The 13,422-nt window shown below is 34.5% G+C and overlaps 1 protein-coding gene across 1 annotated transcript in view; it reads right to left on the bottom strand.

Annotated features, from left to right (window-relative positions):
- Nucleotides 1-13,422, bottom strand: part of BBS7 (Bardet-Biedl syndrome 7) — a 33,772-nt gene that overhangs the window by 19,435 nt on the left and 915 nt on the right. Inside the window, exons 2-8 of the mRNA XM_019668489.1 lie at nt 12,907-12,972; nt 9,318-9,380; nt 7,517-7,692; nt 6,053-6,239; nt 4,042-4,114; nt 3,511-3,627; nt 1,756-1,886 (exon numbers count right to left, since the gene is read on the bottom strand). Of these exons, the coding sequence (XP_019524034.1) occupies nt 1,756-1,886; nt 3,511-3,627; nt 4,042-4,114; nt 6,053-6,239; nt 7,517-7,692; nt 9,318-9,380; nt 12,907-12,972 (813 nt within the window). The remainder of the gene's footprint in view (nt 1-1,755; nt 1,887-3,510; nt 3,628-4,041; nt 4,115-6,052; nt 6,240-7,516; nt 7,693-9,317; nt 9,381-12,906; nt 12,973-13,422) is intronic.

The raw sequence follows: 13,422 nt of genomic DNA, 5'->3' as shown, positions 1-13,422 counted from the left end.
AAGCATTGGAAACCATCTGACTTAGAGAAGGATATCTTACCCAGTCAACAGATTCCCACACTTTCTCACTTCCTGAATGGTTTATCAGGTGACTATTAACTATAATTTTTATTTTTTCACTCATTTAGAAGTACCTTAATTAACTTGGTGTACTCAAAATTTACAAAAATAAAAAAATAGTTAATTTGTATGTTTTTGCTTATACAACATTTTTGAAATTCATTTATCTTAATGTACTTCAAGTACATTTTTGTAAAAGTCTCTCAGAGTTGTAGATTTAGTTAATTCAACTTATATTTTAAAAAAATCATATAACCGTAAAACAGGAGAGCCTAGATAATACAGTATAGATACGGTTTATGTGAATAACAACATGGAATGCCAATTAGGGAACTAAACTCACAAAAATAGACCTTGCTCATTCCTCAAAATATTGACAAATGAATATATATTTATAAGTTTCAGTTAAAATATGATGTTTAAGGTATATATATATATATATATATATATATATATATATATATATACATTCTCTTTCTATGATTTGCTCCTTAACTTTTTTTGACTAACTAACCATCACTCCAGACTGTGTCAGATAAGAGGGCTTGTGATTAGGAGAACAATGAAGTGTGTCATGAATCCAAAATGAGGCAGTGCATTTGCAGCCTTAACAGAACCTGAAAGAGTACCTCTGTCATCAGACAAATAGGAGAAAGGGTGGGAAGACAGGGTTTACTAGTGTCACACCCAGCAAAGGAGAGAAATGCTATGTCACTGCTGGAGTTTGGAACAGGTCAAAGAGAAGACTTAGGGTCTAAATACGAAAGATTCTCAGGGGTTGATGAGAAAAACACAGGAGCTTACCAACCAAAAATTATTATATATTTTAAAGCCTAAACTATTTCTTTCATCATTAGTAAGATGACTTTTTATACCAAAGATGAACAAATATGAAATTTAGAAAATAAGTTGAATAATATTTTTATCCCTATGTTATCTATATATTTTATACACCAAAACATCTGTATTTGCTGATCAGCAGTTCAAGTTGGGACTGGGAGGTATCACTATTAGAGAAATTAGTCAAAAAGGAAAAGTTGATACTGAGTTGTAGCTTTTTTAAAAAAACAAAAACAGCCCCAATGCATGAGGCAGGATGGAGGAACCCTGGACTGGAGAATCCCACATCATGAAAATGGAAGATTCAGATTATACCAGAACGCTTCTCCATGTGACTCTGTACCTTGGGATAAACAAGCTTCATTACATTTAAAATTTGTAAACTAAAAATTACCCTTATCTAGTAATTCTTATACAGTGGACCCTTGGGTGGCTAGAAGTGAAATTGCTACCTTTTGCCTCTTTGCTTAAGGATATTTTTTATGTTGTCCTAACAATATGAAGCTTATTCTTGAAACGTTATTCCTTTAAAAACCAGTCTCATTTGTTACCCAAACATATGCGTATGTTCCTCCTATAATCTAGTACTCATTATAGAAACTAAAACAAAATATTTAATACTTTAGATATACAATATTTAGAATCCAAATGAAAAAGATATTTATTATTCAGCTTGAAGGCAACAGTCTATTATTCAAACACAAGGGTAGTCTAGAGATTTTGATAACACCAAGGCAGCAATATTTTAAGCCAAAACAAGATTTTAATATATAAGAAAACCCACACCATTATACTCATCTCTGTAATTATTTGATGGGTAATAAGCATATGTAGTCTTTTTAAAAATGAACTTACCTGATCAAATCGTAAGACAGGCTCATTTGCGTTATCAAAGCTATAAACTTCCACCATTCCGTCATCTCTCCCAACAAGTAAATCTTTAACCCCATCACCCACAATGTCAAAGCTGTCGACACACAAAATACCTTTAAAAAAATAATGTAAGTGATGCTGTTAATAAAGCTAATATAGTCAAGTATATACCAAGTAAGCATGAAAATACGTGTATACCCAATCAAAATGGTGGAAAAACAACAACAAAAACTTTGAGCATAATCAGGTGTCCTTTTCTTTTCCATCCACATCTATCCATTTCCTGGGCTTTAAATATGCTCTACATGGCAATGGCCCCTAAGTTTCCAGCACCAGCGCGGATCCCGCCCCAGAGCTCCAGACTCACCTATCAAAGTCCCGATTCAGCAACTTCTTTGAGACATCGTTTGCATCTCAAATTTTCCATGCCCCAAACAAAACTCTTTATTCCCCTCTTCATCACACCCCAACAATAACTCTCCTTCCCCAGACTCCCCTCATCTCAGCATGATACCACCCAGTTTCTAGGCCAAAAATCTAGACTGCATCTCTGATTCCTCTCTTTTTTCGCACTTCCCACATCAAACCCATTAGCAAATTCTATCAGCTCTACCTCCAAAATATATACTCCTTTCCATTCCCAACTACCATTAGTCTGGTCCAAGCTACTGGTATATGCAGCCTAGACCAGGATACATTATATCTACAACAAAAACTTCTTAACTGACCTCCATGCTTCCAATTTTGATCCTCTTCCTCCAAAATCCATTCTCCGTAAACTTTTGCTTTGGTAAATTAGATCATGTCATACTCCCACTGACAACTCTCCAATGACTTCCCAGTGCACTTAGATTAACATGCAAACCCTTCTCCAAGGCACACAAAGACCTACACGATTTGGCCCTACCCTGCCTCTCTGACTTCAACTCTGTGCTAATGCATTTAGCCACATTGGTTTTCCTACTGCTCCTCAAATGAATCATGTTTACCTCTGCCTCAGGTCCTTTGTCTTTAGTTTTTCCTCTTTCTGGAACATTCTTTTCCCCCAAATCTTTACATTTCCAACTTCTTTTCTTCTCAATCAGATCTGAGCTCAAATTTCACCTCTTATAAAACACGTTCCATGACTACCCAGCCTAAAAGTAGGCCTCCTCTTTCTATCCATCACTCTAACACACGACCCTGTTATATCTTCTTCAGGTGACGAGTTGAAGCTCTCTAATTTATTTATTGGTTTATCCTCTGTCCTAATAAGTATTTGTTGAAGGAATAAATACATGAATAAACATGCTATAGTTATAGCCATCTCACTACCTACCAAGTCATATATAAATTCCCCTTAGAAAGTATAAATTCCTTAGAACACATGGATATTCCTTGACCCATTGCACTTCTTCCTTGCCTCATACCAAGTACTCCCCAATTCCAATTAATTCTCCACACCAAACAATGAAAAACGGATTTGAGCATAAAATGATGTTATAGGTGGACATTAGCCCACAAGAGCCTATCCAATCCCAAATTACTATTAGCATGTCTTACTTAAAAAAATTATGCCAAAAATATGATAGACCTGCAAAGTAAACAAATAGTGAATATATCTGAGGTGGCTCTGTGAATTGCTAAGTCTGCTATATACATAGTCTTTATAAATAAAACAGAATGAACTATACAATCTAGGATATTTTATTTAATAATCACCAAAATTTAAGAATCTGAACTACATCAAACACATACCTCCCCTCTTTTTCTTATTTTGAATTCCCCACTTGTGTATTGGCTTAGATGGAGTGATCTGAATAAGCCCAAGTTTTCCATCCGATGTCCCAAACCAAAGGTCTTCTCCAGAGTCACCTAGTTACAATTAAAGTCAAGATATTATATTTATCCCACAACTCATCTCGTTAAGATTAAAATTTTTCATATATATTGACATTCATGTAAAAATCTCATTTAACAATATAAAAAGATAGAAAACTTAACTTGGGAGGATGGTTATATATTCACAGAATTTTATAACGGTAAGAGATAAAACCCTTCCTTATCATTTAACTTTAAGATGAGAAAACTGAAAATTAAAATTGAGTAATTCATGACTGTTCGTTACTGGCAAGTTATCAGACATCCACCATTTCAATTCCAAGTCATGTTCTTTCTACAATTTCCCATTTTCACTTAAACTATAGTTAAATGATTAAAAACCTGAAATGTCTAGACTTAACATAACGCACTCCTTTATTTGATTGTGAGAAATGAAACCCTGATTACCGCCATTTCCATTGTGCAGACTTAAAACAGTTGGCGGGCCAGGAACTTCAACTTCATATACCACGTCGGATCCCTGAAGGAGAACAAGTACTTTAGAACTGAAACAGAATACAAAGTTAAAATGATACAGGCACTCAGAGATAACATCAATATATAAAGAACTCTAGGATAGAACTGCTGAAAAAATTAGGTCAGAAATATTAATTTGCACTTGTTAGCAATTATGCCTGTGTTAACTCATTTCAAAATAAAGGTAATGCATACATAAACTGTAAAGATCAATAAGAGAAACATTTAAAATATTCTCCACTTTCAATACTTTTTTGTTTTAAATACTCTATTTGCCTGAAACCTTGACACCGGTAAATTCTCACACTTTCCAGAAACGTGTTTTTTTTTTCTGTCCTAACTCAAGGGCTTTAACACAGAGCACATTCAAACACTTAAACAGACCCAAAGTTACTTCCTAAGGAAAGTTCTGGCCTTGCCTTTGGGTATTTCCAAAACTCACTCCAGTGAGAGGCAGAATGGCTTGCTATTTAGATAAGAAAAACAAGTTAGGTCCTTTTATCTGTATTTTTTTTCAATTTTGCCACTTGTATCTGTGACTCTGTGAAGAATGAGGCAGAAGTACTTATACTCACATGGAAAAGACATCTATGATAAATCACTCCGTGAAAAAACTTGCAAAATTATAGTAAAACATTTAAATATATGTAGAACATATAAAAGAGGCATATGCTTTGTCTTTTATTTAAAATAACATTTAAAAATGTACAGATATCTACATATACCTATATACTCGTAAACACAAAAGACTATACACAAGACTGTCTCAAAAAGGCTACCTCTAGGGCAAGATTGCCTAGAAAGGCAGATAGGGAGCAGGAGACGTGTGTAGGGCAGAGGAAAGGCTAATTTCTAGCTTTCCATCAATCCTTAGTGATTTTCTTTTTTTTGTTGTTGTTACAATAAGTATAGGCATCTCTTCATGTTAAACAAAGCAGAATCTAACTGAATGCTAGCCAGCTCCTGTTAAAAGCCTTATTCAAACAACTCATATTTGGGAGTACAGGTGAGGGGGGAATTAATCATTCATGCTTCTAGAATGAACCTTGAACCTTTAATTTCCCTTAGGGAAACAAAAGAAAAACTTCATAGAACCACTGGACTTTCCCTTTTATAAAAGGGCTGATGCCAAGAAATGGCCATACGGCAATGAAATTCCAAAGAGATAGCCTGTGGTGGCACAGGATAAACAGCTAGACTTTTGTACAGCTGCACTATCATCAGTCTAAGTTTCTGAACCAATGAATCCGCCTGCTTTATGTTACTTGCACTTAAACCTTATTTGATGGATCCTGGTATGTGTGTGTATTTTATTGAAAGTCAGTTTCAAGAAGACATAGTTATAACTATTATTACTAATAACAATGGCCTTAAGCAGTTGTTTTAGCCAATTATGGTTTTTAGTTTTTCAAGCTATCACTCATTTACTTACCTAACAAATATTTACTAGGTGCTTATTCTGTTCCACATACTGTCATAAACAGTGGATAAATTCAAATGATACAACCCTGATCTCAACTATCCCTTGTTAAAGCCTAACAACCTCTCCCAAACCCAATTTCCTCCTTTAGTTTGATTTTTTAGGAGATGGGAAGGTGATGGAGGAAGAAAGCAAAAAAGAAGAAGAAAACCTGGTCTCAATTCTGATTGTATTAGCTCAAAAATTATGTGTGTGTGTGTGGAGGGGGATGGGGGGGTAGTGGTGGTGGTGAATTATCCTTTCATCCATATATGTCTCTTTAAAATCTTGTCAAAGATCTGAACACATTTACCTCAAGTAAAAAAACTCAACTATCAATTAAAATATTTAAATTTTTTTCCAATTAAGTAGGACATTTAAAGTGGTAGAAATCAATACAGTAATTTATCTCAAGTACACATTGTTTATCAACATTCATTTACCTAAATTATGAAAAATTACAAAAATGCAAATAACAGCAACCTGTAAAACTCTGAGAACTCTGTCCTGGCAGGCCAATACCGGTGTAATACGAGGTAATCTTTCCACTGGAAGGCAGATGACATCATTGATTTTGTCCCCAGAAAGGTAATAATGCTGGTCTTTGCAATCACAATAATGGTTATAGATGTAACTTGCACTGAGAAAGAGGTCTGAGCCAGATATGTGCCTGAGAACATTGAAAGGACTTTAAGATATGCATATTTTTAAAAATAAGCATAGAAAACTCCTGATTTTTTTCAGCTAAAAATAAAAGTTTATACAGTTTACGATCATTTTATCACAGACTTGGAGAACACAGTTTTGGGTTTTTGTTTTGTTTTAATTCCCCCTCCATTTAATTTCTAGCTTTTTGGTATAACTCTGATTTTGAAAGCTGAAAATGAGGATCTTAAGGCTTCAGGCTCCTCAAAAACGGAAGTTAGAAAAACTGAAAACAAAGACTATGATAATTTAATTATCTGTACGGAAGACAAATAATACGTCAAAAAGCAACCGTTTTTGAATGTGCCAAGCACTATCTAGAGTTAGTTTTCTCACTACCACACTATATTGCTTAGAAGGCTATTTGAAGCGAATCTACTTTAAACTACATGATAAACAGTGGGGGAAAAAATGACTGTTAGAATTTTATTTTGAATAAAGAAATGAAAACAGGTTCATTTCAAATCATATTTAACAAAATTTAATATAATAGTCACAACTATGTTGTAATTCTTAAGATTGAATCGAGTTTTCACTGGGGAGCTGAAATTTTTTGAGCAAAATGTTATCTTTCATGTCTAGATTGCTATTAATGTGATCATAAAGAGGATACTGTGGTTTTATTGGAAGGTTTTACCTATTTCTCCACCTCTAAGGTATATTTAAAATTTGGGGATACTAAAATTATTCCTTATTCTACAATGATCTCACTGATTTTCTCATCTTGTTATTGTTTAGTTGGCCTCACTTTGTGGCTCTGCATATAATTTCAGTAGTGCTCTTAATATCATTTCTATCAATCCAATGAAATTCCATATCTTTTTCACGGTTTCACATTTCAGAAAGCCATTAAAGGGAGCTTCGAGTCTTACCTGACTCACCTGAAATTATACCCTATTGGTAGTCACCAACTTTGACTGCCAGCCTTTTAAGGAAATGATACTACCTTAAAACCAGAACTACTAGAGATAGCAAAGAAACAGAAACTTAAATATCTGGAGATTTCTTCCTTTTTTTCCTTTTATACCTTGATCTTAAATCATAACTGAACCAATGAGTCAAAAATATATAAATATCATCTTAAAACTTTATACTAATTCTAGGTCGAATTTAATTTCTGACTAATTAAGTACCTTTAGTCAATTTCCCAGAAACCTATCAAGATATGATACTTAATCAAATGTTTGTCACCTCTCCAAAATACTGTAAATGGGTAAGTAAAAATAAAAGAGAATAACGTACATAGCTTTAATGCTTTCAGTGAGGTTTGTTTCAAAAGAGAGGAACTGTTTCCCTCTCTTTGTGAATCCTCTAATCTCAGATCCTGCAGCAATAAAAATTTTCTCCTGTGGTGTGTTAAGAACCCCTCCTAGTTCCAGTCTTGCAATCTTCTGCTCAGGTAAAGTCTTGAACACTGTCTGCAAAAATCATTGAGGAAAAAATTAAGTACACAGATTTATTGTAAGCATTTTCATTTATTGTAAAAATGCTGTGATTTTTTTTTAAATTGGGGAACAGTGTGTTTTTCCAGGACCCATCAGCTCCAAGGGAAGTAGTTGTTTCAATCTGGTTGTGGAGGGCATCGGGATCGAACTGGCAACCTTGGTGTTATGAGCACTGCACTCTAACCAACTGAGCTAACAAATGCCGTAATTTTTAAACTTAGAAAAATATTATAGTTCTACTATATAGAAATATCTTTAGATACACATGGATTTACTTCAGTGGGTCTTCTGAGTTCTTTTGCTAAATATATTCTAACTTTAGAATACTTATTCCCATACATATTTCAGTGACATCACTAAAATCTAAACTCTTGCAACTCAAAGTAGGGTTCACTAAGCACTCGCTAGTGAACTACATCACTAACTTTCTTAAAAATGAAGAATCTCAGGCCCAATCCCAGATCTACAGAATGAAACACTGCATTTTAATAAGATTCCCAGCTGGTTCCAATGGACAGGTTTTTACACTTTAATCATCTTTTAAAAATAATGTCTCCAGGTTTCTTTGCAATTTTTATAAGTTTTAGTGGTATACATAAAGGCCTATAGAATTTTCTGGAAACCTGAATATTTAACTTAATATTTCTCTATTTAATGGGAAACATTTGTATCATCAATTTCTTTCTGGTTATTTTCCATTTCATTACTGGCATCAGAGAGCAAAATATCTAAGAGGACATGTGAATAATGCAAACATTGAGTTTCTGATAATTTTCACCATCTTCATCGTTTTGTAAATTCCATATAAAGTATAATAAATAGAAGAGTTCACATTTCATACCCATCACATGTAAACTATGGTCTGTGACTATGGTGATATACAAATCACTTCCCTGATAGGTTACAGTAAGTGGCAAAGGTGACGGCTAGTGACTTCCATGATGTGATGTGATTGTGATGTGATGTGGTGATGTGATTGTGGTGATGTGGTGATGTGATGTGATGTGATGTGATGTGATGTAAGACTCCATTCTTGGCAGGCTGGACAGATTTGCCTGCTGGTCTGAAGAAACAGGTCACCATGTTGTGAGTGGGCCTGTGCGAGGACTATGTAGCAGGGAATTGTGGGGGCCTCAAGAGGCTGACAGCAGGTCCTGGCTTACAGACAGCAATAAAGTGGGGGCTTTAGTCCAACAATAGAGAACTGGATTCTGCTGACAACCGTATCAGCATGGAACAGGACTCCGAGCTCCTGAAAGGGCAGAGCCTGGCTGGCATTTACACTGCAGCCATGACCCACAGAAACTGTGCGATGATAAATGTGTGCTGCTTTAAGCCCCTACATTGGAGGTACTTTGTTTTACATAGGAAACAAACTGGTTGCATAGGAAACCAATAAGCCACCCAAGGCTGTCAAAGGTGTTTTACAAATAACTGGCAAATAACTCTTGTGCTGTCGCCTCATACTTCATAGCACTGCTTCCCTCACAACCCATTTTTCATTGTATTTCAGAAAAATTTTAACCTAGGATTATTTAATAAGTAGTGTTTTTCTTTTAGAAAACTTTTTTCCTCCTAAAACTAAAACCCATACATACCACTGCTTCTCCTTTCTTCATGCCAAAGCACGTAACTACACCATCATAATCTCCAATAACTACCTGTAATAGATTGAAGAGAATCAAAAATTACTATTATGCCCTATTAACTATATATGAAGAAAACAAGATTCTCAATATAAAAATTATGATTTTTAAAAACAGAGATTAGAAAATCTAGAAAAGACACCCTTACAAAAAAATTATCTGCCAAAGAATTATAGAAAAGGGTCAAAGAGAAGGTCATGGAGAGTCACTACGGAAGTAGTTGGCCACATATGCTGTTCTTACAATGTAAATAGAACAGAGAATAGGGACAGAAATGCCAGGGGGGTGGGGGTGTAATTTTTTTTTCTTAACTGGAGCATAAGAACATTTTAAGATTCATTTTTTTTTTAATTGGGGAATTGGGGAGGGGAACCAGTCAAATTGTTGTTCTTCAATCTTAGTTGTGGAGGGCGCCAGTCGCCATCTGGCTTCCCATCGGCAGCTCGTGGCCTCTAAGCTCAAGGTGCTGTATTCAATCTTAGTTGCGGGTGAGCGTAGCCACCATCCCATGCGGGAGTCGAACCAGCAGCCTTGTTGTTAAGAGCGCACGCTCTATCCACTGAGCCATCCAGGTGGCAGCTCAGCTCAAGGTGCCGAGTTCAGTCTTAGTTGCGGGTGAGCATAGCCCACCATGGAACAGGCAATCTTGTTGCTACACCAGCTGAGCCATCCTGCCACCAGCTAGCAGTTCAGCGACAGCTCAGCTCAGGTGCAGTGTCACTGGCCCATGTGGGAATCGAACCGGTGGCCCTGCTTCCCAGAGCTCATGCTCTTAAGCCAACTCTTAACCAAATGAGCCACTCAGCTGGTCCATTAAGATTAATTTTTAAAAGAGATTATCAAATAAGGTTGTGACTGACTTATTTGATATTTTTAAACATTTTTAATGGAAAAATTTTAGCATATGCAAAAGTAGACAGAAAATTATAATAAATTCCCATGTATCCATCACCCAGTTTCAGCATTATCAATTATCCAATGTGGCCAATGGATTATTCTGAATAAATATAAAGATTTTAACACTTCTTTTTCAGAAACTGATAATCAAGAAGACAAAAGATAAAAAATAGAAAAACAATTACCTTTGATCTAATATATATGCACATTATGTATATATGTGTGTGTGTGTATAAATAAATAAAGCCCCCCATCCCAACAATCAAGCACAAAGAAACATTAGAAAATTGGCCAAGTATTAGGATATAAAACAAGTCTCAAATATCAAAAAGTTGATATTATGTAGACTCTGTTTTTAGGCCATTGATTTTTAACTTTCTGTGGAAGCTTTGTGTATTTGATGAAACTTGTGGACTTTCTCCCCAGAACAGTGAACATTCACAAATAATTATGTTCATATTTTAAGGAGATTTATGGGTCTTTGGTACAGGCAGAGATTTCTTTTCAGACGGAAAAATACATAAGAATAGTTAAGGTTTTGATTTTCTGATGATACACTAACCCAATAATTTATAAAACAATAACACATTACAGGTGTTTCTAAAGTGTGGGTCCTAGACTCCTGGAATTCAGTGAGAACCTTTTAGCGAATCTGTCTGGTCAACACTATTTTCTAAATCTTTATTTTCCTTTTTCACTAGGTTGATATTTGCAATGATGGTACAGAAGTAATGGTGGGTAAAATAGGGTGTTTGACAAGAAACTAAACATCACCACCAAACTATACCAGTAATCTGTAATCTTCATCACCTATTTGAGAATAAAGAAAAAAAATCCAATTTTATTTAAGAATGTCTTTAATGAAGCAATAAAAATTATTAATCTTATTAAATCTTGACCCTTGAATACATGTCTTTTTAATATTTAGTGTGAGAAAAGAGGAAACACGCATTAAACACTTCTGCTGCATACCAAAACAGTCTCGATGAAAAGTACTTGTATAAATGTTTGAGTTATGAACTGAACCATCCACTTTTTCAAGAAATACCATTTTTAAGAACGAAGGAACAACCAACAACTGTTGTTATTAACACATGGGTATTTCCTGAGCTTTTTTTAAAAATTGAAGGAGGTGAGTTTGTTATTTCAAAGGGAAACATCTGACAGTGTTTGCTACCGATGGTCAAATTAGAGCTTTCAAGTGCAAGTCAGGACTTTGGAAAGTCTTGTATCTGGCCACTGGGAGACTGACAGCTTCTCCATACTTAATTTTTCTGATGAGACCAGTAGTGATACTAAAAAATATGAAATGTTTGATATTCTATAATAAAATGTGTCAACATTTGGAAGATATGTATAATTCAGATGAACCAATAATCTCAAATGACCACCACAGGATGCTATAAATTCATGCATGGGTAAAAGATCCATTTCAAGTACAAGACAGACCAATGGATTTTAATGTATCAAAGTATGAAAAGTTAATCAATATGGTTTCAGATTCCACATTACACCTAATGTTTAAGATACTACTACTTGTCTAGTGTAGGTATAGTATCAAATATGAAGAGCCATAATTATCTGGAAAAGCTATTTAAATACACCTCCCTATTTTCAACTATGTATCTGTGTAAGCTAGATTTTCTTCATATGCTTCAACCAAAACAACACATCAGAGCACACTGACATGAAAACAGACATGAGAATCCAGGTACCTTTGTTTACGCCAGGCTAAAGAAAATGCAACACCGTGTTGCTATTCTCATTAAATTCTTTTGTTTTTGAAAATATTTTCATAAAAATGTTATGTATGTAAACATGTAGTAGGTCTATTATTTTTAAAAAGTGGAAGAGTAAATAAAACATGTCTTAGTTTGAATTTTAATACAGTAAGTATTGATAGATATATCTACATAAACAAAAATTCTTTGGGACCCTCAATAATTTAAGAGTGTGCAGGATCCTGAGATATGCTGATCTATTGGGCTGTCGGAAAAGTCATGACGTATTTTTTCTATGTTTTTCGTTGCAAAAATGCGTCATGACTTTTCTGACAACCCAATAGTAGACTAAATAAATGACAATCAGAAATCTATTGATTTAGCTTGAAAAAATGTTAATATATCAGGATACTGTATTTATTTTGCAGCTATAAAATATCCTACTAGTCTATTACAAAATTATAATTGTCATGTCTCATAGGATCAGTATTTCTATAAAAATACTCAAGTCAATATTGCTAAATATAAAGTTCAACATCAAAATACTTAATTACTCTTAAAATATGATAATGTCTCAAAAAAACAATTTCTCTATATTCAATTGTGTCTTACATTTGATCTTTCATATACACAATCTGGTGCATACAAGTACACACGGAGTAAATTATTTCCAGAAAAATGGAATATGGTTTTAACAAGTTATTTTATACTATTTACTAACTGGACATAATAATTATAATGTCCAAGAAAATTACTGTTTGTAAATGTCCCTTGGGATGCCAACCTCTGTTCAAATGAAAGACATTAATTTCCATGTTAACATTAGCATTTTAAAAAGAATAACTTCTCAAAAAAGAAGGAAATGTACACTTCTTCTCTGTCACCGCTAAGAAGACGTGGAGGAATCAGTATCTGCACAGTACCTTTTGTGTAGCTCTGTGTCTTGAGGCAGGAAGTAACTTCATGGTCTTCTGAGAGGTCACTCCCACCTAGGAAACACACCAGCCACTTATTAAATGTTTTCTCATACTCTGTAATCTGAGTTTTACATCAGAGATGTAAGGGACCAGCAGATTCAGATGATAGTCCCTTTTTTATTGCAGAAATTAGTGATATGAAGTAATTATTATCAGCGATGAACTTATTATCTAATGAAATAGGCCACGAAAGTGAGGATACAGGAAACAACCAAAAACAGTAAAATGTATGCTTGTCAAAATTTATGTTGTCAAGCCAAAAAAAAAATAATAATAAGTGACATTACCGGCAGGATACATCACAAAAAATATTTCTAGAAGCCTTCTGTTACAACTTCATATAGTTGTTAGTTTTTGTAGAGTGATTTAAAATCTTTGGAAATAGAGAAATTATTTTAAACGCAACCAAGAAAAAAAATTTTTTTTGCTCACATGGCAAACATGCTGATGGCCATGACAGCC

The sequence above is a fragment of the Hipposideros armiger genome, unplaced genomic scaffold, assembly GCF_001890085.2.
Source record: "Hipposideros armiger isolate ML-2016 unplaced genomic scaffold, ASM189008v1 scaffold_1, whole genome shotgun sequence".
NCBI classification, from domain to species: Eukaryota; Metazoa; Chordata; class Mammalia; order Chiroptera; family Hipposideridae; genus Hipposideros; species Hipposideros armiger.
The sequence above is the reverse complement of the archived record's forward strand: the minus strand, read 5'-3'. Positions and strand labels throughout refer to the sequence as shown.